Source organism: Emys orbicularis, chromosome 13 (genome assembly GCF_028017835.1).
Source record: "Emys orbicularis isolate rEmyOrb1 chromosome 13, rEmyOrb1.hap1, whole genome shotgun sequence".
NCBI classification, from domain to species: domain Eukaryota; kingdom Metazoa; phylum Chordata; order Testudines; family Emydidae; genus Emys; species Emys orbicularis.
In genome coordinates, this window is record NC_088695.1 from 17,535,263 (window position 1) to 17,558,588 (window position 23,326).

At 50.8% G+C, this 23,326-nt stretch overlaps 1 protein-coding gene and 1 non-coding gene across 2 annotated transcripts; one reads left to right on the plus strand and one right to left on the minus strand.

Annotated features, from left to right (window-relative positions):
* Positions 1–8,954: 8,954 nt before the first annotated feature.
* TRNAL-CAA (transfer RNA leucine (anticodon CAA)) lies at positions 8,955–9,063 on the minus strand. The gene is made up of 2 exons: positions 9,026–9,063; positions 8,955–9,000 (listed from the first exon to the last, which is right to left on the minus strand). It is a non-coding gene; the product is annotated as a tRNA-Leu (tRNA).
* Positions 9,064–22,433: 13,370 nt separating this feature from the next.
* Positions 22,434–22,859, plus strand: LOC135887525 (uncharacterized). Its single transcript, XM_065415255.1, has one exon. The coding sequence runs from the start codon at positions 22,434–22,436 to the stop codon at positions 22,857–22,859; it is 426 nt and encodes a 141-aa protein (XP_065271327.1).
* Positions 22,860–23,326: the final 467 nt, after the last annotated feature.

The window sequence follows — 23,326 nt, forward strand, 5'->3', positions numbered from 1 at the left end:
CCTGGCCCAAGTGTGGGTCGACCGCCGAGAAAGGGAACAGCCCCTTTTTGCCATTCTGCTTCCCACACTTTCACAACCGACAGCTGTCCTCGCCCAGGAGGGGGCGGCAGCGCGTCTTCGTTTAATTGAATGGATTTATTTGACCCACTCCCCTCCGCATACTATCCAAACACTACCTCAACAGGCCGCAGAGCTGATTTTTAAAGTGCGGGAACGGTCCCGCACCCTCTTGGGTTGCGATCCCGCTGCCATTATTGTCCCCATCCCGGCTAAAGACTGGGAACACGCTGTCTCTTGCAGTGCCACCCTCCAGTTGTCTTTTGCCGACTATGTCGGGGAAGTTAAATATCACATTCCCCCTGACCCCCGTCTCTCGCTCTTGCAACAACGTTGCCTCAACCTCCGATCGTCTTTGTCCACCGTCCCCATTGAGGATGCACTTACCCTCTTTACGGACGGCGGCCCAACGCGAGGTGCGGTCAGCTGGCAGGCGCAGGGCACTTGGCAAGTCCGCTTTACCCTGCCTCAGCGTTCCCCCCAGCGCGCAGAATTGGCCGCTGTCATCCTGGCCTGCCGATGCTTCCAGGATGACCCTTTTAATCTTATTACTGATAGTCTTTATGTTACTAATGTTCTTAAGTCTCTTCCAGGTTCCTATGTGTCGCCCTCCTGTGATGACAATTTGTTGGCCCTTTTTCTCACCCTGCAACAGCTCCTTTCCTCCCGCTCTAGCCCACTGTTTGTGGCACATATTCGCAGTCACACCACACTACCGGGCCTATTGACAGAGGGTAACGCGGTGGCCGACCAGGCGGTCAAATCGGTGGCCTCGATTTTTTCCTCTCCGCTCGAAAGCCACGCCTTCTTCCATCAGTCCGCCAAAGCCCTTGCCAAGCAGTTCACTCTCCCGTTACATCAGGCGCAGGCCATTGTTCGCCAGTGTGACCTTTGTGCTTCTTTATCCAATAGCCCGGAGTTGGGGGTTAATCCTCGTGGAACCTCGGCCAATCAGCTCTGGCAAATGGATGTTACACACTTTCCTTCTTTTGCCCCCTGGCAGTATCTTCACGTGTGTGTAGATACCTTTTCCCATTATGTGTGGGTCACCCCCCAGAAGGGTGAGGCCTCTTGTCATGCCATTAATCACATGATTCGCGCCATGGCGATCATGGGTCACCCGTCCCATCTTAAGACCGACAACGGCCCCGCCTATTGTAGCTCGGCCTTTGCCTCCTTTTGTACCACGTGGGACGTTGTCCACACGTTTGGTATCCCGTATAACCCCACAGGCCAGGCCATTGTGGAACGGGCCAACCGTGCGCTCAAACAGGCCCTGGCCCGCCAAAAACAAAAAGGGGGGATTCCGGTAGGTCTTCCTCCCCGCCAGGAATGGTTGGCTGCAGTGCTTTTTACCCTGAATCATTTGAGTTTGACTGACAATTACTCTGCGGCAGAACGTCATTTCCACAGCCACCAGGCCTTGCCCCGCCCCCTTGTTAAATACCGCAAGGCCCCGGATCCTCAGTGGCATGGCCCAGCGCCCCTTATAACGTGGGGACGGGGTCATGCTGCCGTTTCTCTTCCTACAGGTCCGTTGTGGGTCCCGGCGCGTAACGTCTGCCCGTGGCACGGCGATGGCCTGGCACCAGGGACTGTCGAACCCCATTCCGCAGTTCAACCTACATCTACAGGATCCCGAGCGTCCTCGCCAGCGCCCCCCGCGGGAGCCCCCACAGCGCATGACCTGGGGACAGGTTAAAGCCCTCTCATTGCAGGCTGAGCAGTTGCGAGTGCAGCAGCAGCTGGAACCTACCGCGGAAAATTATCTTGTGACATTGTTAGCCTGTCTTAATGCTAACTCACTCCTTATTTTGTGTGTATTGGGAGGTTTCTTGCTGGCCCCTGGCTGCCAAGGCGAATCCCAGATGGAACAGCGGCTGCAGTTTAACATCTGGGTCCGTCTGACACAAGTATTGAATCAATTTGATTTCTGCCTGGCCGTTGCCCCGGAAATGCAAGGTCTGTTAAGTACCTGCCTTGTTCCTGTCTGCAAACCACCCAGCGACATACCAGTAGATATATGGTTAGGCCTTAATAATATTATTAATAAATTTGCCATACAATACCTCACTATTCTCCGCTGGGAAGAGGCTATTTATTGCCTCCCCTTGCAGGCGGTACAGCCTTGTACCCCCTTTGTAGCAAATTATGCCAATAACACTTGTGCCTAAGTAGTTAATTGTTCCATTTACAAGCCCCATGGGAGGTGTTTGGCAACTGGTTAAGCCTTATGGGATTGGCGTTTTGCTTTGCTGTTTTGTTTAGTGTATACCCAGTCTGATGGCATTGTGCATGCAACCCTGCGAGGGTGCTCCGTCTAAACACCGCATATAAAATAGAATAGGGGGGGATGTAGGGACGCATAGCTCCCGAATCGTCAGCTCACAGGTGCGGCACACTGTGTCTGTGGCTACGAGGCAGGAGTGGCCTTCACCCCAGCGTCTGTGATTAGGAAATTTACTGGCTGACTTGATCATCACCCTCGCAGCTGGCTTTCACGTGCACAAGATATGGGTTTGTTATCTTATGTTGTTGTACACTGTATGCTTCTTCTATGCGCAAGAATTTAACCAGTTAGAAGTGTTGTAAGCAGGGAAGTAGAAAGAATAAAAACCTCAGGGAAAAGTTCCTGGGGGGGGGGGGGGGTTGGCTTTCTGGCTACCACAGACCAGGCGTTCTGTTTCCTTTCTTCTCTCATCGCCACACAGTCTAATAGGGTTGAGAGTTTAGACTGCGTGCTTATATTTTCTTTTCTTTTGGTAACCACTCTGACTTTTTGCCTATCGCTTATAATCACTTAAAATCTATCTTTGTAGTTAATAAATTTGTTTGTTTATTCTACCTGAAGCAGTGCGTTTGGTTTGAAGTGTGTCAGAGACTCCGCTTGGGATAACAAGCCTAGTACATATCAATTTCTTTGTTAAATTGAAGAACTCATATGAGCTTGCAGCGTCCAGCGGGCATAACTGGGCATTGCAAGATGGAGGTTCCTAGGGTTGTGTCTGGGACCAGTTGGCTAGTGTCATTCGGTTGTACAATCCAAGGAGCAGCTTATATGCCAGAGACTGTGCATGAACAGCCCAGGAGTTGGGGTTCTCACAGCAGAGCAGGGTAAGGCTGGCTCCCAGAGTCAAGGATTGGTGTGACTTAGCAGATCACCAGTACAGATAACACCAGAGGGGAACGTCACACTGGCCACCTCCTCTCTTCCCCTCTCTGGGGTCCTGTGATGAGACAGTGGCTGAACTGGTCTGGGGCCCAAGGCATGAGCTGCTGGGCCAGGGACTAAGAGGCAGGGCCGCCAGCTCAGACCTTTGGATGCAAGAGGTTGACCTGCTGGCCTCAATTTTTCCGAACCAGGTTTCCTCCTCAAATGGAGCCCAGCGGGGCCCATGGTCCCCTACAGGAGGCTTAAACGTCAGCCTCTTCAGTGTGAGGCCAGGGATTGCTGGACCCTGTCTGCCCATCACTCAGGGGCAGTGCCCCAACCCCTCTAAGGACAGAAGAGGGCACCCAGATGGGCCGGAAAGAAGCAGCCGCAGAAGGCTTGTGGCAGGCCTCAGCCACTAGAAGGGAGATTTGGTTTCTTTTTCTACTCTCCATTTTTTCCTTAATACTCTAAGGGGGAAAACCCACCTCCCAAGATGCAGGTAGAGGCTTCTACCTCCTGGTAGCCAGGGATGCCTTTCTGCCCTTGTCTTGGCCCCCTGGGGGCACTCAAGTGGCTGCCTATTCTGTAAAAGGTGCAATGGCAGCCAGAGTGACTCTGGTGGGATTTGAATCAGTGTCTTAACCCATGCAAAGCACTGTTTCTCAGAAGTCCAACACACTATCCATTGCACAGCAAGTGACCTCCTCTCCTCTCTCTACTTTGCAACACTGCAATTGCTGAAGTAAAGGAAGGGGAAGAGCTCAGGAAAACCCTGCCCTGGCTGTGAATTGAACCCAGATGAACAGCTTGGAAAGCAGTTATGTTAACTGCAACTCCACCAATGCTACCCTCCTGAAGGCCTTCAGGGCCCAAGAAGATGCATTACTTAGAACCTCTCTTCAGCCAGAACGCAGCCAAAATGGCTCTGGAGGGTTTTGAGTCGTCAACACTGCGGGTTTTTTCACTTCCCCCCTCAGGGGCTCTGGCGGCTGGTTCCAAGCAATCGACGCAGGCCGGCTGCCGCCTGCTCAGGGGACAGCGTCACGGGGGGACTTTGACTGGGCGCTACACTGGGCAAATCCTAGCCCAGGTGTCCTAAGGCCAGCTCAAGGTGTACAGAAACATTCCACAGAGCAGAAGGGCTTAAGCTGGCTTCATCTTCTTCACTCTCAATAGAGATGGGGCCTTGGTGCCAAGCAGAGAAGCTCCCTGACTGCCATCTCCTAAAAATCAGCCTTTGAGACAAGCCTTTGCCTTTTCCCCCAAAACCTGTGCTCTAGAGGGCCCCTCCAGCAGGCTAGGAAAGGGCCCTGCAGAGCCTGGCGCAGGTGGTTTCCCTGCTCGGGAGGTGGGGAGGGTGATCCCGGCATTAGGGTCCAGGTGCCAGGAGCAGGCACGGCTACTCTGGCAGGAGGATGGCCCATCTGGCAGAGGAGGTGGGCAGGGTGAGCCTGGTGGGAGGAATCATAGAATATCAGGGTTGGAAGGGACCTCAGGAGGTCATCTAGTCCAACCCCCTGCTCAAAGCAGGACCAATTCCCATCTAAATCATCCCAGCCAGGGCTTTGTCAAGCCTGACCTTAAAAACCTCTGAGGAAGGAGATTCCACCACCTCCCTAGGTAACCCATTCCACTGCTTCACTACGCTCCTAGTGAAAAAGTTTTTCCTAATATCCAACCTAAACCTCCCCCACTGCAACTTGAGACCATTACTCCTTGTTCTGTCATCTTCTACCACTGAGAACAGTCTAGATCCATCCTCTTTGGAACCCCCTTTCAGGTAGTTGAAAGTAGCTATCAAATCCCCCCTCATTCTTGTCGTCTGCAGACTAAACAATCCCAGTTCCCTCAGCCTCTCCTCATAAGTCATGTGCTCCAGACCCCTAATCAGTTTTGTTGCCCTCCGTTGGACTCTTTCCAATTTTTCCACATCCTTCTTGTAGCGTGGGGCCCAAAACTGGACACAGTACTCCAGATGAGGCCTCACCAATGTCGAATAGAGGGGAATGATCACGTCCCTCGATCTGCTGGCAATGCCCCTACTTATACAGCCCAAAATGCCGTTAGCCTTCTTGGCAACAAGGGCACACTGTTGACTCATATCCAGCTTCTCGTCCACTGTAACCCCTAGGTCCTTTTCTGCAGAACTGCTTCCTAGCCATTCAGTCCCTAGTCTGTAACAGTGAATGGGATTCTTCTGTCCTAAGTGCAGGACTCTGCACTTGTCCTTGTTGAACCTCATCAGGTTTCTTTTGGCCCAATCCTCTAATTTGTCTAGGTCCCTCTGTATCCTAGCCCTACCCTCCAGCATATCTACCACTCCTCCCAGTTTAGTGTCATCTGCAAACTTGCTGAGAGTGCAGTCCACGCCATCCTCCAGATCATTTATGAAGATATGGAACAAAACCGGCCCCAGGACCAACCCTTGGGGCACTCCGCTTGAAACCGGCTGCCAACTAGACATGGAGCCGTTGATTACTACCCGTTGAGCCTGACGATCTAGCCAGCTTTCTATCCACCTTATAGTCCATTCATCCAGCCCATACTTCTTTAACTTGGTGGCAAGAATACTGTGGGAGACCGTATCAAAAGCTTGGCTAAAGTCAAGGAATAACACATCCACTGCTTTCCCCTCATCCACAGAACCAGTTATCTCCTCATAGAAGGCAATTAGGTTAGTCAGGCATGACTTGCCCTTGGTGAATCCATGCTGACTGTTCCTGATCACTTTCCTCTCCTCTAAGTGCTTCAGAATTGATTCCTTGAGGACCTGTTCCATGCTTTTTCCAGGGACTGAGGTGAGGCTGACTGGCCTGTAGTTCTCCGGATCCTCCTCCTTCCCTTTTTTAAAGATGGGCACTACATTAGCCTTTTTCCAGTCATCCGGGACCTCCCGCAATTGCCATGAGTTTTCAAAGATAATGGCCAATGGCTCTGCAATCACATCCGCCAACTCCTTTAGCACCCTCGGATGCAGCGCATCCGGCCCCATGGACTTGTGCTTGTCCAGTTTTTCTAAATAGTCTCCCGAACCATTTCTTTCTCCACAGAGGGCTGGTCACCTCCTCCCCATGCTGTGCTGCCCAGTGCAGCAGTCTAGGAGCTGACCTTTTTCGTGACGACAGAGGCAAAAAAAGCATTGAGTACATTAGCTTTTTCCACATCCTCTGTCACTAGGTTGCCTCCCTCATTCAGTAAGGGGCCCACACTTTCCTTGACTTTCTTCTTGTTGCTAACATACCTGAAGAAACCCTTCTTGTTACTCTTAACATCCCTTGCTAGCTGCAACTCCAAGTGTGATTTGGCTTTCCTGATTTCACTCCTGTATGCCTGAGCAATATTTTTATACTCCTCCCTGGTCATTTGTCCAATCTTGCACTTCTTGTAAGCTTCCTTTTTGCGTTTAAGATGAGCAAGGATTTCACTGTTAAGCCAAGCTGGTTGCCTGCCATATTTACTATTCTTTCTACACATCGGGATGTTTTTTTCCTGCAACCTCAATAAGGATTCTTTAAAGTCTGGCCACCCCCTCTCTTCCCCTCTCTGGGGTCCTGGGATGAGCCGGTGACCCAACAGGCCTGAGGCCCAGGGCTACGGGCCTGCCACCCACTGCAGCTGACTCCCCCACTCATGAGAGCACCGGCCTGAGCTGCTTGGCTGGGGACTATGGGGCAGGGCCTCCAGCTCAGCCCTTTGTGCTCAAGAGGTTGACCTGCTGGCCGCAATTCTTTCCAGCCAAGGTTTCCTCCTCAAATGGAGACCAGCAGTGCCTGTTTTCCCCAGCAGGAGAAGCCACACAAGAAGGCTGAAGATTCCAGCTGCAGCAGCAGGTGGGGAGGTTTAAGAGTCAACACCTCAAGTTAGGGGAGAGGCTTAAATGTCGGCCTCTTCAGTGTGAGGCCAGGGATTGTTGGACCCCATCTGCCCACCGCTCAGGGGCAGTGCCCCAACCCCTCTAAGGACAGAAGGGGGCATCCAGATGGGCTGGAAAGAAGCAGCCGCAGAAGGCTTGTGGCAGGCCTCAGCCATTGGAAGGCAACTTTGCTTTCTTTTTCTCCTCCCGTTTTTTGCCTTTATACTCTGGGGGTGAAAGCACACCTCCCCTGTGATATACCCAATTCAGAATCCAGACTGATGAGTAGCTATGTTACCCCTGCCATCTACCCTGGGGTGACCTTTACACGGCTTTGTTGCTGTCACCTCCAGTCTGGACTGCTCACAGACAGTCTCCAGGATGCAAGTCACTCCCAGCTATGTCTGTGTGCCTGCTGCAACCAACCAGCCACACCTTGGCTCTTACCAGCCTTGGTTATATTGGAAGAAGTTGATGCCAATGCACCCCTAGTCCTAGATTTCTCCCAAAATATATATGTCCTGTACTGCACTGCCCTCTCCTGGGCAATACAAGCTTATATAAAATCATTATTTTATTAAAAGAAATGATATGTATACATCTTGTTACCCCAAATGGAGTTTCCTGGACACTTTGATTTAAACACACTGGATTACAAAAACAACAAAAGAAGTTTAGTAAGCACAAAGAGCTAGATGCTAAGCGAATACAAGTAATGAGACATAAAAAGTCAGAAACGGTTACCAGAAAAATAAAGATAAAATGGAACTGGTGCCTAACTTAACAAAGTACATTAAATTCAAAGCAAAGGTTTTCTCACCACAAGCTCTCAGCAGTCCTTAGGTTTGGACCTCTGCTCCTCTTTAATGGTTGCTTCCTTTGTTCCTTCTGGTGTAGTGAATCAATGGACAGAGAGAGGAAGAGGTGGGGGTACCTTAGGATGTTTGTCCCCTTTTTATAGTGTCAGTTCCAGATGAGATTCAGGGGACAGAGTCTACAAAAAAGGGTGTTCCCTGCTGCTTTCCTCACCTGTTTGAGGTTTCTTTGTCTACCCTTCCTGCTTGATGATTCTGTTTACTGCTTCAATACAAATTAAGCTGGGCACAGATTCCAGACCTGTTTGCCATGCTCAGCTTGGAACATGTGTTAATAACAACATACAGTGGAATCTTATAACTTCAAATACAATATTGCCACACACATTTTAGCAGGACAATAATGAGCAGCAAATTATGAATTTTCAAACAATACCTTACAAGACATACTTTGTACAAAGAGTATTGCCATCATGTGTAAAGTGTGGACCCAGGGGCACACTCTGTCGCTTACCCCAGGTCTGCAGTCCTGACTCTTCAAGGAAAAATCCTATGCAAACCAGTGAAGGTTTTGGTTTGGTTTTTTGACAATTGTAATGTCATGTCCCAAAGAAAACGTATTATACCTGTGACTAACAATTTGTTTCCCAGAATTCTCATAAGAATGGCCATACTAGGTCAGACCAAATGTCCATCTAGCCCAGTATCCTGTCTTCTGACAGTGGCCAATGCCAGGTGCTTCAAAGGGAATGAATAGAACAGGTAATCATCAAGTGATCCATCCCCTGTCGCCCATTCCCAGCTTCTGGCAAACAGAGGCAAGGGACAATTGCCTGAATTATTGTTACGCTAATTATTTTAATATGTTGTATTTTCAGGATTGTTATTTTGTGGCATAAAAGAATATAATGGTGAGTTCTCTCCAAAACATCAACCCCTACATGGAAAGAAAGAAACAATGAGAAGTGAGTGAGAGAGAAATGGTTCCCTTGTCTGTTTTTTCCCATTTTTTAATTCAATGTAACTAAATCTCCCTTCATGGGAAAAAAAAAGCTCAAACAGGAAAGAAAAAATGTGTCAGAAGTGGGATTTGAACCCACGCCTCTATACAGAGACCAGAACACCCAGGTGAGGGGAAGACAGAGCCTTGAGTCTGGCGCCTTAGACCACTCGGCCATCCTGACACTGATAGGAATAAACTTCAAACAAATGCATCCTCATTTCTCTGACGATGCATGTTTCTAGTTCATTTTGCTTCAGCAGTTTGCTTTCTCTTTCTGTTGTTCACACACCCCTAAAACCTGCCCCGCAAAACACCCAGACCCACACGCAGACAGAGCGCGACTGAGCCAGCCGCTCCCGCTGTGTTAGTGAGAGAAAGGGGAGTGGGTTAGACTCACTCCGGTCTGGGGTTCAGCTTCTCTGTATCCATGTTTGGTGTTTAAGCTAAAAATCAGGCAGAGGTGAGCGCACTGCTTGGAAAACAATGCAGCCAGTTACTGATCAATGCTATTGCAAGCCTGGAAAACACCAAGGCCAAAGAGCCGCCTCCCCTTTAGAAGCCACCACCCCCAACTCCATGTCGCATTTAACCCTATCCCTGATGGACGTCGGGCTGAAAGCTGCTGCAAAGCAGATAGCTTTGGGAACAATTCTTCTACCTTCAGCAGGCTCAGGGCATGCCTACACTAGGATGTGTTTTAACAGCACAGTTAGCTCGAGTTATAACTTGACTGTTACCCCTAATTTGATTCCTGTCCATACATAAAAATCTGTAGCTCAAGTTAAGTGGTGCTTAAATTTGAACTAACTAGCCCATTGGGAGGAGGGGTTGAAGCTAGTAATGCAGTGTGGGGGAATGTAACAGCAAATCCAATCCCTCTGCTAAGACCATATCACCCTGTTTAGTTAGAGTACTGTGGTGAAGTGTGATCAGTTGCTTTCACTCCACCTAGGCTAGGTCAAGTATGCAGTAACTTGAGTGTATTAACTCACACCAACTGTTACAGTGAAAACAAGCCCTTAGAGTTGTTCCTGATCAGCGGCGTGTGTGGAGATTCTTATTCCAGAACAAGAATGCCTTGTTTGTGTTTAACCAACTGTCAGATTTCAGAGTAGCAGCCGTGTTAGTCTGTATCCGCAAAAATAACAGGAGTACTTGTGGCACCTTAGAGACTAACAAATTTATTAGAGCATAAGCTTTCGTGGGCTACAACCCACTTCTTCGGATGTGGGTTGTAGCCCACGAAAGCTTATGCTCTAATAAATTTGTTAGTCTCTAAGGTGCCACAAGTACTCCTGTTATTTTTGCGGATACAGACTAACACGGCTGCTACTCTGCAACTGTCAGAGTTAAACTAATCAGAAACAAGGCACTCTTGTTCAAGAATACGAGTGTCCATTGGTCAGGAGCAGCTACTGCGCTTTACATTCACAATCTCTCTTAATTTGCATTAACTTTCAAGTGTAGACAAGCCCTCAGTGTTGTTAACTCTTGCGATAGCTGGTGTTTTTCTTAAAGTTCCAGCTCCAGGAGTCATGTGATTACGACCTTCAGCTTTCTTTCTTTGTTTTTTTTTTTAAGAAGTTTCTAGTCCAGCTGCAAAGAAAAGCTTGAAAACATGCCCTGAAATGGATTCAAATGGCTTAAAAACCAGAAGGCAAAGAAAAAGAACCCCAAATGTACTGTTTTAAACAATGAAATATCATGATTTTTAAGCCCCCCTAATGATTTTTTGAGGCCTCTGAATGCCAGGCTTTAGTGTTACTGCATGTCTCTGTCCCATGAGAAAGAGGGTGATCTAGTTCTTCAGCTGGGACACCTTGATTTCTTAATGCTTACAGTCAAGTGATCGCCATGAGGGGATGAGGAGGACGGCTAAGTACAGGAAAAGAATCAAAGCAGTGCCATCTCTCACAATTTACATCACGCGTCTCACAATAGCTGGCGGTTTACTCGAAGGCCCAGCTGCTGGAACCAAGAGATGGAATGAGAATCTCAGCTGGGAATCTCATGAATTTTAAGCCAGTCATGATTGGGGGCTCTGACTTATGATTTTCAAACACTGGGTTAGTGATACTGGAATCAGCTATTTTGATAGGTCCAGGCACACAGCTCCAGATCAGGGAGGAGACTGCTCTTTCTCACACTTAGGCCTTATCTACACTACAGATGTTTTGCCGATGGAGCTATTCTGTTACAGTTAGACCAGCAGAACCCTTAGTGTAGACACAATTTATGCTAACAGAGTGAGTTTTTCTGCTGGTGTAGTAACATCATCTCCCCAAATGACATTAGCTATGCCAACAGACAGACTCAAGGACTAGCTTTATAGAGAAAGATCTGTGGCTATCCCCAGTGCTTTGATGAAAATCAGTTCCCTGACAAATAAAGTTTATGACATACATTAGCTACAGAACCCCATGCTCCTTCTCTTTCCCCTTCCCTGGCTCCCACCATTTTTCTTCATCTCCGCCTCCCCACCACACTTTTTCTTTCCCACAAGGACAGACATGAGAAATCCATTGTTGAAATCTCTCCAGGCAGGTCACATATGCACAGCCAGCTTTCCCCTCCCATCTGTTCTGTGTTTGAATGGCACCCAGCACAGCAGGGTCCTGATCCATGCCTGAGGCTCCTTGCACATAGGTGCTGGAACTAGGGGTGCTGGAGGTGTGGTAGCACCCCCCCCACACACACACACACACACTAAGAGGGCACTACAGCCCAGGTGTTGCTTCCCCTACCCATATGTGGGCAGAATAGAGGATGGTCAATCTACTCCAGCCAATGAGAGCAGAAGCAGGGACCTCGGGTCTTTTGGACATTCAGAGAACATGTGTAAGCGGGGGAATGGTCCCGCTATTGTGGGGAACTTTCCTGGCTTCTGCACTACCCCGGTGAAGTGGGCTAACGAAAGGATCCGAGTCCTCGCTCCCACTTCCTTTACCCAGAGGCCTCCCTGCCCTTGAGGACTCCCCTTCCACTCTCCTGTCTGGCAGAGTCCTCGTAAACCCCGACAAGGCTGGGCCCAGGATTCCTGGGGGGCTTGACCCCCAACCCTGCTGTGGTCACCTAGGACAGGGGCTAGGGTGTCCCCACTCCGGGGTACTCTCTTTGCACTGGGCACCTCCCTGACCCACTGATCATTTTATACAATTTAAAGCAAATACAAGTTATTTAATTAACAATTACTTTTAAAAAAGAATAAGGAAAAATGGAAAAGGTTAAAGGAAACACATCACCCTGCTCTGAGGCAGGGAATATCACAAGCAGTGTCTCTGGAACGTCAGGGCAGTTCACAGTCTGTTCCTTGTAGGTCCCGGGCCTCCTTCTCAGGCCCTGGCTGTGCTGCAGGGACGCTGTGGGTTGGACACTTGCTCTGGCGGTGGCCACACGCTCTCAGGCTCTAGGTGGCAGGACCCTTCTTCCCAGCGTCGCCCCCGCCCTGTCAGGGTTACGATCCCCCTCCAAGTCTGGCCTGCAAGGCCTCTTGGCTGAGGTATCTCCCTGCGCTGGGCCCACTGCCAGGGTCCCCCTCACTCTCCCCAGCTGCTCACCGCACCCAGCTCCGGACTGCTCCAGCCCCAGCTCCAGCTCCACTCTGCCTCAGCACGGCTGCTGCTGCTGCTCTGCCTCCAGCTCCCTGGGCTGCTTCTCTGGCCCCTCTGGCTCTGGTTGCTGCAGCTCTCCTCCCAGGGCAGGTCTGCTCTGCAGGCTGCTTCTGTAACTCTGCTTTGGGGCTGCAGCTCTGCTCCCAGCAACTTAGCTCAGGCCCCTGCTCTCTCCTGGCTGTGCTCTGGCTTTGGGGCTGTAGCTCTGCTCCCAGCTCAGGATCTGCTCTCCCTGGGCTTTGTCTCTGGCTCTGTGGCTGCGCCTCTGGCCCCTCTGGATCTGGCACGGTTCTGCTCTCCAGCTCAGCTTGGGCCCCTGCTTTCCCCTTAGCTCGGCCCCACTCAGTCTGACCCAGGCAATTCCAGCTCACACGGAGGACGGGACCTCCCTCGCCTCCCGACCCTCTGATTAGCCTGCCCGCCCTGTCAATCAGGCTGATCTGGAGCATTGGCCTCTCCCCATTGTTCCTGGGGACTGTCAGTCTCAGGCCTGGTCTACACTAGGAGCTTATATCGAATTTAGCGCCGTTACATCGAATTAACCCTGCACCCGTCCACACCAGGAAGCTACTTAGTTCGAAATAGAGCTCTTTTAAATTCGACTTCTGTAATCCTCGAAAACGAGAGGAGTAGCGCTAAATTCGAAATGGCAATATCGAATTAGGCTAGGTGTGGATGGAAATCGACGGTAATAGCTCCGGGAGCTATCCCACAGTGCACCACTCTGTTGACGCTCTTGACAGCACTTAGAGCTCGGATGCTCTGACCAGCCACACAGGAAAAGCCCCGGGAAAATTTGAATTCCTTTTCCTGTCTGGCCAGTTTGAATCTCATTTTCTGTTTGGACAGCGTGGAGAGCTCAGCAGCACTAGCAACGATGCAGAGCTCTCCAGCAGAGTTGGCCGTGCAATCTAATAGAAAGAGGGCCCCAGCATGGACTGATCGGGAGGTCTTGGATCTCATCGCTGTGTGGGGCGATGAGTCCGTGCTTTCAGAGCTGCGCTCCAAAAGAAGGAATGCAAAGATCTATGAGAAGATCTCTAAAGCCATGGCAGAGAGAGGATACAGCCGGGATGCAACGCAGTGCCGCGTGAAAATCAAGGAGCTGAGACAAGGCTACCAAAAAACCAAAGAGGCAAACCGACGCTCCGGATCCCAGCCCCACACATCACGTTTCTACGAGGCACTGCATTCCATCCTAGGTGTGGCCGCCACCACTACCCCACCAGTGACCGTGGACTCCGAGGATGGGATATTGTCCACGGCCGGTTCCTCCTCGGAAATGTTAGGTGACGGGGAAGATGAGGAAGGAGATGAGGAGGACGAGGCAGTCGACAGCGCTTGCACCGCTGATTTCAACGACAGCCAGGAGCTCTTCATCACCCTTACCGAGATCCCCTACCAACCGTCCACAGCCCTTACCCCGGACACCGAATCAGGGGAAGGATCAAGCAGTGAGTGCTTTAAACATCTAAACATTTCATTTTAACATAAGTGGAATATTTATATTGTTAAGAATGGGCTTTTCAGTCACTCAGTTAAACATAGAAACTTTTATTTATAACAAAACAGGAATAATAACTATATCAGTAATTTGTTGTTCATGATTTAGTTGGCTTAGTAAACTTTTTACTACTAACTATGTATAGAAAATCAAGTACTGTCCGGATATTCATGATTAGTCCACAACACGGCCCCTCCACTCTGTAGTCCGTTATGCTCAACTTAAAGGAAAAGGCGGTCAATGTGCCCGGGAATGGACAGACAGTCCTCCTGGGATAGCTCCGCATAGCTCTCCTGGAGGTACCGCTCCAGCATGCGCACGAGGTTCAACGGCAGGGCAATCTTGTTTGGTCCCCCGTGGTAGCACACGTTCCCACGCCATGAGTCCATGAGGTAGTCGGGGATCAGTGCGCGGCACAGCATGGCGGCATATGGCCCAGGCCTCTGCATGCATTCACGCAGCATCCTTCCCCTCTTGGTCTCCGAGATCCTCATGAGGGTTATGTCACACATGGCGCCCTGCTTTAAATTAGGGAGGGGAATGTTAGTATTTGGACTGCTTTACAGCCACGCGGTGGAGGCGGCAGAGGGGCAGCATACAGGGATCTTTCCCGGGGACAGCCGCGAGGTGGTGGGACAGGGGCAGAGCTCATGCTTCCCTGATTGCTGCCAGCAGAGAGTGGCCTTGCATTCAGTGCGAAAGGAGCCCAGTGCTACTATTACATGTTTAAGCTGCCACAAGTCTACGGCTTACCATGTTTTCCCGCAGCAGAAGTAGAGGTGTCCTGCAACGCTTCTCTGATCGCAACTGCAGGACCCCAGACACATAAGGCGAGGGCCGAAAATTCGACCTTGTCCTGAGTGCGCATGTGAAAGGTGCAGTGCATGGTGTTGTTCACAGAGAAAGACTATGCTCTTTGTTAGCAACTTCATTTATCTGTCTCAGGAATTTACTCCCTTTTTCCCATTCCCACAGACACATCTGCGACTGTCTCCCAACCCAGCCTGGCATCACACTCCCAGAGGCTAGCGCAGATTAGAAGAAGGAAGAGAAAAACTCGTGAAGACATGTTTTATGAACTTATGGAGTGCTCACGAGAGCAGGCAGCCCAGACGACACAGTGGAGGGAGAACTTGTCACAAATGCACAGAGCAGTCATGGAACGGGAGGAGAGGTGGCGCCAGGAGGACCAGCAGGCTACTCAAACCCTGCTTGGACTAATGAGGGAGCAAACGGAGACGCTCCGGCGCCTAGTGGATGTTCTGCAAGACCGGAGGCAGGAGGACAGAGCACTGCTGCTGTCTATCTCTAACCGCCCTCCCCCGCCACCAAGTCCCACACCCCCCTCACCAAAAGTACAAAGAAGGAGGGGCGGCAAGGGCCGTTAAAACTGTCAGTCGGCCACTGCACACTGCTGCAGCAATGGAAGGCTCTCGTTCCAAACTTTGAAAAGTCCTTTCCTACCCATCTCACACTAGCCCATGTCCAAGTTTCCTTCCCCCCCCCCTTTTCATGTGCGGTTCGTAATAAAACATCTGTTTCTGTTAAGTACTGTTTCCGAGAGTGTCTTTTGGAGGGGATTCTGTCTGAAGGGGGGGAAGGGGTTTGTTACTTGGACAGGACAGTCACCTGTAGCAGGCTACAGAGGCGGGGGCAGGTCCAGCATCAGGACACATACACAGCACAGTCACCAGTTACCCTGGTCAGTCTGGGAGGCGGTTTTCTTGTTCTGGGGTGCGAGGGGGTTGATCTGTGACTTTGTGTCGGGGGAGGGCAGTTAGAGATCCTATGCCGCGGTCCTTATCCTGGATCACAGAGCCACGCAGCAGGGGATCTGTTACCCTCCGCCCCCTGCCAGAAAGTCACTTGGCCGACACATACATCCAGTCCCGCCCAGGACTGCTGGCAGGCTGCGTTGAAACAACCAATGCAGCACTGCGGAGCCTGTCATTCCCGGACTTTAGAAGCATCATTTGCATCAAAACAGTAAGCCCGCCCCCCGCCACAGTCTGCGTCCCCGGTTTAAAACATTCCCGCGAAAACAGTAAAAAAGAGAACCTTGTTCATTAACAGAACAGAACAGATTTTATTTGTTGGGAAGGTGGGGAAGGGGGTATGTAACTTGGAAGGATAGTCAACAGTAACTGGGTAAAGAAATGGGGGCAGGTTCAGCATCTGTGTCCACAAAGTAAAAAGTCACTGGAGACCCTGTTCAGTCAGGAACCTGGCTTTCAAAGCCTCCCTGATGCACAATGCGTCCCGCTGTGATCTTCTAATCGCCCTGCTGTCTGGCTGGACGTAATCAGAAGCCAGGCTATTTGCCTCAACCTCCCACCCTGACATATAGGTCTCCCCCTTGCTCTCACACAAATTGTGGAGCACACAGCAAGCAGCTATCACAATGGGGATATTGGTCTCGCTGAGATCACAGCGAGTGAGTAGGCTTCTCCATCTGCCCTTGAGACGGCCAAAAGCACACTCCACCACCATTCTGCACTTGCTGAGCCGGTAGTTGAATAGTTCTTTCCCTGAGTCCAGTGCGCCAGTGTAGGGCTTCATGAGCCAGGGCATTAGCGGGTATGCAGGGTCCCCGAGGATGACTGTAGGCATCTCCACATCCCCAACAGTTACTTTGTGGTCCGGGAAGTAAAGACCTTCCTGCAGCCGTCTACACAGACCAGAGTTCCTGAACACCCTAGCGTCATGAACCTTGCCAGGCCATCCAACGTAGATATTGGTAAAACGTCCCCGATGGTCCACCAGTGCTTGCAGCACCATGGAAAAGTATCCCTTTCTGTTTATGTACTGGCTGGCCTGGTGGTCCGGTCCCAGGATAGGGATGTGAGTCCCATCTATAGCCCCACCGCAGTTTGGGAATCCCATCTCGGCAAAGCCATCTCTGATGAGCTCAACGTTTCCCAGGGTCACTACCTTAGATAGCAGTAGCTTGACGATTGCCCTGGCTACTTGCATAACAGCAACCCCCACGGTAGACTTGCCCACGCCAAACTGGTTAGCGACGGACCGGTAGCTGTCTGGCGTTGCGAGCTTCCAGAGGGCTATGGCCACTCGCTTCTGGACAGTCAGGGCTGCCCGCATCCGGGTGTCCTTTCGCTTCAGGGCAGGGGACAGCAACTCACACAGTTCGAGGAAAGTCCCCTTCCGCATGCGAAAGTTGCGCAGCCACTGGGATTCATCCCAGACCTGCAGCACTATGCGGTCCCACCATTCCGTGCTGGTTTCACGGGCCCAGAATCGCCGTTCAACAGTATCAACAAGACCCAGTGACAGCGAGATGTCCTGGGCGCTGGGTCTCATGTTCTCAGAGAGGTCGGAGCTAGTGTCCGACTTCATGCCGTCACGGTAGTGCCGTAGCCTCCTCTCATGATTGATCTGCAGCTGCCTCTGGTACAGGTGGAGGAGAAGCTGCGAGGCGTTGAGAACTGCCACAACTGCAGCGATGGTCACAGCGGGATCCATGCTCGCACTGCTGTGGCGTCCGCGCTGTCAGTAATCAGAAAAGCGCGCGAAATTATTTCCCGCCGGCGCTTTCAGGGAGGGAGGGAGGGAGGGAGGGCTTGAGTGACGGACGGATGACGACAGGCGCCCAAAAGCACCCTCGACACATTTTTTTACCCAGAAGGCATTTGGGGCTCGACCCAGAATTCCAAAGGGCAGGGGGGACTGCGGGAACTGTGGGATAGCTGCCCACAGTGCACCGCTTCCAATGTCGACGCTTGCCCCGTTAGTGTGGACTCACAAAGTCTCACAAAGTCGAATTACTGTCCTTAGTGTGGACACACACGTTCGACTTAGTAATATCGATTCCACATAGTCGAATTAACTAAAATCGAAGTACTCTCGTAGTGTAGACAAGGCCTCAGGCTCCTGATTTGCCATCGACCCTTCCCCTTTTAGTACTGGGAGCAAGCCAATCAAAACACCCCCACTGAATGTTAGTAAGGGGGCAACAGTCCCCTTACACATGCTACAGTTTCAACTGGCCTTTCTCTGACCTGTGTTGATGGGCTGTTTGCTCCAACCATGGTATAAATCTGTAAAACTATAAATCCATGGTACACCCACATCTTGAATACTGTGTGCAGATGTGGTCGCCCCATCTCAAAAAAAGATTTATTGGCATTGCAAAATATTTAGAAAAGGGCAACAAAAATTATTAGGGGTATGGAATGGCTTCCCTGTGAAGAGAGATTAATAAGACTGGGAATTTTAAGTTTGGAAACGGGACGACTAAGGGAGGGATATGATAGAGGTATATAAAATCATGACTGGTGTGGAGAAAGTAAATAAGGAAGTGTTATTTACCCCTCCTAACACAAAAACTAGAGGTGACCAAATGAAAGTATTTCTTCATACAACGCACAGTCAACCCCTGTGGAACTCCTTGCCAGAGGATGTTGTGAAGGCCAAGACCATAGCAGGGTTCAAAAAAGAACTAGATGAGTTCCTGGAGGATAGGTCCATCAATGGCTATTAGTCAGGATGGTGTCCCTAGCCTCTGTTTGTCAGAAGCTGGGAGTGAGCGACAGGGGATGGATCATTTGATGATTGCCTGTTCTGTTCGTTCCCTCTGGGGCACTTGGCATTGGCCACTGGTGGGGGGCAGGGGGCAGGGCTGGATGGACCTTTGGTCTGACCCAGTGTGGCCGTTCTTATGTTCCTCCCATTCCCCCTTTCTCATCACCTCTGCATTACTCCTCACTATCACAGCTCAGAGCAACTGCCCCTGTATTCCCGTTCCATTGACCCTTCAGGGTACTCACTCTGGCTCCCGGCTCCTCAAGCAGCCCTCGCCTCTCTTAGGCAGAGACTCGCAGCTCTCTCCTCCCTGACCAGGGGGTTTTCCAGGCTGCACAGTGATAATCCAAGCAAATCAGACTGTCTGCCCAGGCCAGTCTCTGCACTTTGTTTTCCCTCCAAAGGCTGTAATTGCCCACAGCTACGAGTTACCACACAGCCCTTCCTAGGCCAGTGCATTTAGTCTTATGGTGGAAGCATCACAGAGAAACCACATTAAAAACAATTAAAGAACCTTCCTGGATTGCAATAATTTACCAGCGATCACCCCCCCAACTCCAACAAAGCCTCTGGTCGGAGTCAGTCCTCCAGCCTCCACAAAGGGGATTTTTTGTGATTACAAGTTGGTTAATAGCCTTAGTTCAGAGCGAGCACACCCATTAACAGGTTAGTCTTTCCTTTTACAGCTTGGGTCTCGGCCTCATGTCTGCAAAGGCCCAGTCAAGCTGCAAAAGGCTGGGTTTTTGCATCACCGGAGGTGGGGAATTGGCATTCCCTTTCCCCCATAGGTGCTGACTCCGTGGGTGCTGGAGCACCCACGGTGGGAAAATGGTGGGTGTTCAGCACCCACCGGCAGTCCCTCTATCAGCTCCCCCTGTCCACCCAGTGACTCCCACCCACCGGCGGGCCCTGTGGATTAGCACCTCCCTCTCCCTCCCTGCGCCTACTGCCTGCCATAATCAGCTGTTTTACGGTGTGCAGGAGGCTGGGGGGGAGGAGCGAGGTGGCACACTCGGGGGAGGGAAGAGGCAAGGTGGGGATGGAGCAGGGGCGGGAAGAGGCGGGGCAGGGGTGGGGCCTTGGGTGGAGTGGGGGCAGGATCTGGAGCACAGCCGGGGGTCGAGCACCCCCCGGCACTTTGGAAAGTCGGCACCTGTGCCTCCCCCTACAGATTCCCCTGGTAAACCTCTTGACACTGTCCCCAGAGTCCATCCTTATCTGGCACATTATTTGATCCAGTTCTTTGAAATCCACAACGCTTCCCAGGGCTCACAGCACATCTCCCCGGTGGAGAGGTTACAAACCATCCCAGCCCACAGCTTTGCATTTAATACAATGGACTCCAGCGAGACTTACACTTAATTCAGTAACGCCTCCCACATCACTGTCACACATCCATTCCCCTCTTACCCTCCTCTCCCCTGCTCTGTTCCCCTCACCCTCTTTCCCTTCCCTTTAGCTGATCCCCTCCTAACTAAACCCATCCAAAAAAAGGTCCAACTTCCATCACGTTGCTGCAGTCACGTTGTTCACTCTGCGAGCGTGTTCTACCCCTTCCCCCACCCTGTGTCTATCTCAGTAGTTCTCAACCAGGGCTATGTGTACCCCTGGGGGTACTCAGAGGTCTTCCGGGGGTACATCAACTCATCTAGTACATCAACTTGCCTAGTTTTACACCAGGCTACATAAAAAGCACTAGCAAAGTCAGTGCAAACTAAAATTTCATACCGACAATGACTTCTTTATACTGCTCTATATGCTATACACTGATATGTAAGTACAATATTTATATTCCAATTGATTTATTTTATAATTATATGGTAAAAATGAGAAAGGAAGCAATTTTTCAGTAACAGTGTGGCTGTGACATTTTTGTATTTTGATGTCTGATTTTGTAAGCAAGCCGTTTTTAAGTGAGGTGAAACTTGGGGGTATGCAAGACAAATCAGCCTCCTGAAAGGCATAGGCACCGACTCCATGGGTGCTTTGGGGCTGGAGCACCCATGGGGAAAAATTGGTGGGTGCTCTGCACCCACCAGCAGCTCCCTGCCCCCCCCAGCTCACCTCCCCCTCCTCCCCTGAGCGCGCCGCAGCGTCCTGCTTCTCCCCCTCCCTCCCAGCGCTTGCACCGCGAAACAGCTGTTTCGTGCGGCAAGCCTGGGGAGGAGGGGGGAGGAGGGGGAACACGGCATGCTTGGGGAGGGGATTTGGGGAGGGGTCCAATAGGGGCAGGGAGGGGTGGAGTTAGGGCGGGGACTTTGGGGCAGGGGTGGAGTCGGGGCAGGGGCGAGACAGGGGGCGCAAGCACCCATCGGCGCAGAAAAAAGTTGGCGCCTGTGCTGAAAGGGGTACAGTAGTCTGGAAAGGTTGCAAGCCACTCGTCTATCCGGTCATTTACATTGTAATCTCTTTGGGGCAGGGACTATTGACTACTTTGAGGTTGTACCAGCACCTACCACAAGAGGGCCACACTCTTGGTGGCTCCTTATGCACTACTGTAATAAACATGATTAATAATAATAATTTGAGTCAAATAGGTGCAATAGGAGTAGAGACACTATTTAATCTCCAGTGTCCACAGTATTCTTATTTTTATTTTATTTATTTGTACTGTGGTAGTCCCTACAGGCTATCTATTTATATATAGTTAGTTAGTTAGTTAGTTATTAGATAACATGCTAATAGATGGTGCTCAAGAATTATAGTTGGACCCGGTAGAGGTAAATATAGATAATGTTTCTAGACACGTCCCATCATAAGACCCTGTTTTCAGTTGCTTAAAACTTTCGCAAACTTTTGGTGTTTGGGCTGACATTCTCCATGCGGGTGCCTGCCTTAGGATGTCTTTGTTTGGCAAGTTTCAGCAGAAACAGGTAAGCCGTTGTGAGAGCAAGATTAGGGGATAATATGTGGATTTGCCCAGTCTAAAAAAAATTTGCACAGGCATTTGATTGAAAAGCTCTAGGGTTTTGGAGCAGGGACTTGAAATGGACAGGCAGTGTGGCCCCATCAGGGATAAAAACAACAAGGAGATCTGTTAGTCTTTAAGGTGCCACCAGACTCCTTGTTGTTTTTGTAGATACAGACTAACACGGCTACCCCCTGATACTTGACACCCATCAGGGATGTTTCTTTTCCTGTCCATGTGGAACACTCCTACACACACACACAAAAATGGCTAAGTTTTAAGCCTTCAACACATTGCCATTTGACATGCTCAGTAGAGATTTGATAAGAGTTTGGCAGCTAATATCTGCTATGGTTCCACTTGCACTGAGCATTCTCGAGCCTGGAGCTGCAGGGGCTGAGCAGGACTTCCCCTGCACTTTGTTCCTCTGGCCTGCTGATCCTGTGCTCTCAACTCTTCCCGGGTACCAAAGCAGCATGGAGAAAGGAGCCATTGACTAGAATGCTGCAGGGGCCAGAGCTTGACCTGATCAGGTGATGTGGGGTGACAAGGTGCTGGCAGGGGGGAAGCTTGGACAGGAGAGCTGACAAGAGCTGCGGGGCAGACTGAGACAGGGAGATATATGGGGGGAGGAGACTGGTACTGACTGGGCAAGGAGACTTGGACTAGGTGCCAATGGGGAAACATGGGGGTGGGGAAACACTCCTACTCATCCCACCACGAGCCAATCAGCAGGAGGGATGTTACCATCCCTTACATTTCCCTGAGAGGGAACAACCCATGGTTGCCCATTATGAGGCATGTGGGTCTGTACCGACATCATCCCATTGTGACTAGCCTGGGGCATTGTTCCAGCCAACCAATCACGGGGCTCAGAGACAGCCCCTCATTTGAATGCCTGCCACTATATATGAGTACAGCAGTGGGAAGGCCAGCAGCATTTGCAGGCAAAAGGGTTGGGCTGAACTGAGTGAAAGCAGAGCGAAGCAATGGCTGCTTCCCAGAGAGGGAGGAAGAAGGCCCAGCCTCAGAGGAGACAAAAGCACTATGGGAGGAAGTCCCAGGCCAAGCAGAGGAAGTCCCGGGACAAGCGAAGAAGGCAAGCCAGGCGGAAGCCAGCGGGGAAGCGTGGAAAGAGCCCCCAGGGGAAGAAGCCCTCTCCCGCCCCATACGACGCCAAGATGCTGAGGCAGCTGCAACGGGACAACAAGCTCCTATCACCCAAGGCCAAAGGGCTGATGTTCTCCTTCGTGAACGACATCTACAAAAAGGTGTCCAGCGAGGCCGAACGCCTGAGGAAGCAGAGCCGCCGCCCCACGATTGGCCCTTCGCAGATGCAAGCCGCCCTGCAGCAGGTGATGCCAAGGAAACGGGTCAGGCGCTCAGCCACCCCAGTCTCGAAGAGGTCTCACTAGAGCAACATCCCTCCCCTTCTCCCTGGGGTGCCTCCTGGCTGGGATCAGAGAAAGAACAAGAGGGGAGAAGGGAGAAGACCAAAGCCTGCCTGAGACACCTCAGCACCCTCCTGATTAAAGAACTGATGTTGCTTTAGACATGCCAAAAAAAACCCAACCCCAACCTGTACTCTGCCAGAGGGACCAACCTCTCCCCCAGCAATTCTTCACGAGAGACTATGAGAGACTGAATCAGTGAGAGACTTTCCATACTGGAGCCTGATAGACCATTCCACACTGCAGCCTGCTTCAGTGATGGCTGTGGACTTAATGAACCAGACACTTTCCATCACTGCAAATGAGACACTACTGTATAGAAAAAGAGCCGGCATTAATTGAACTGAAAGGACTGGGTGCTTTCCCAAGGGAAAAGAAATAGTCATCTTGGCATTATATTAAAACAGGATTTTAGCAGCATTTCTGGTGTT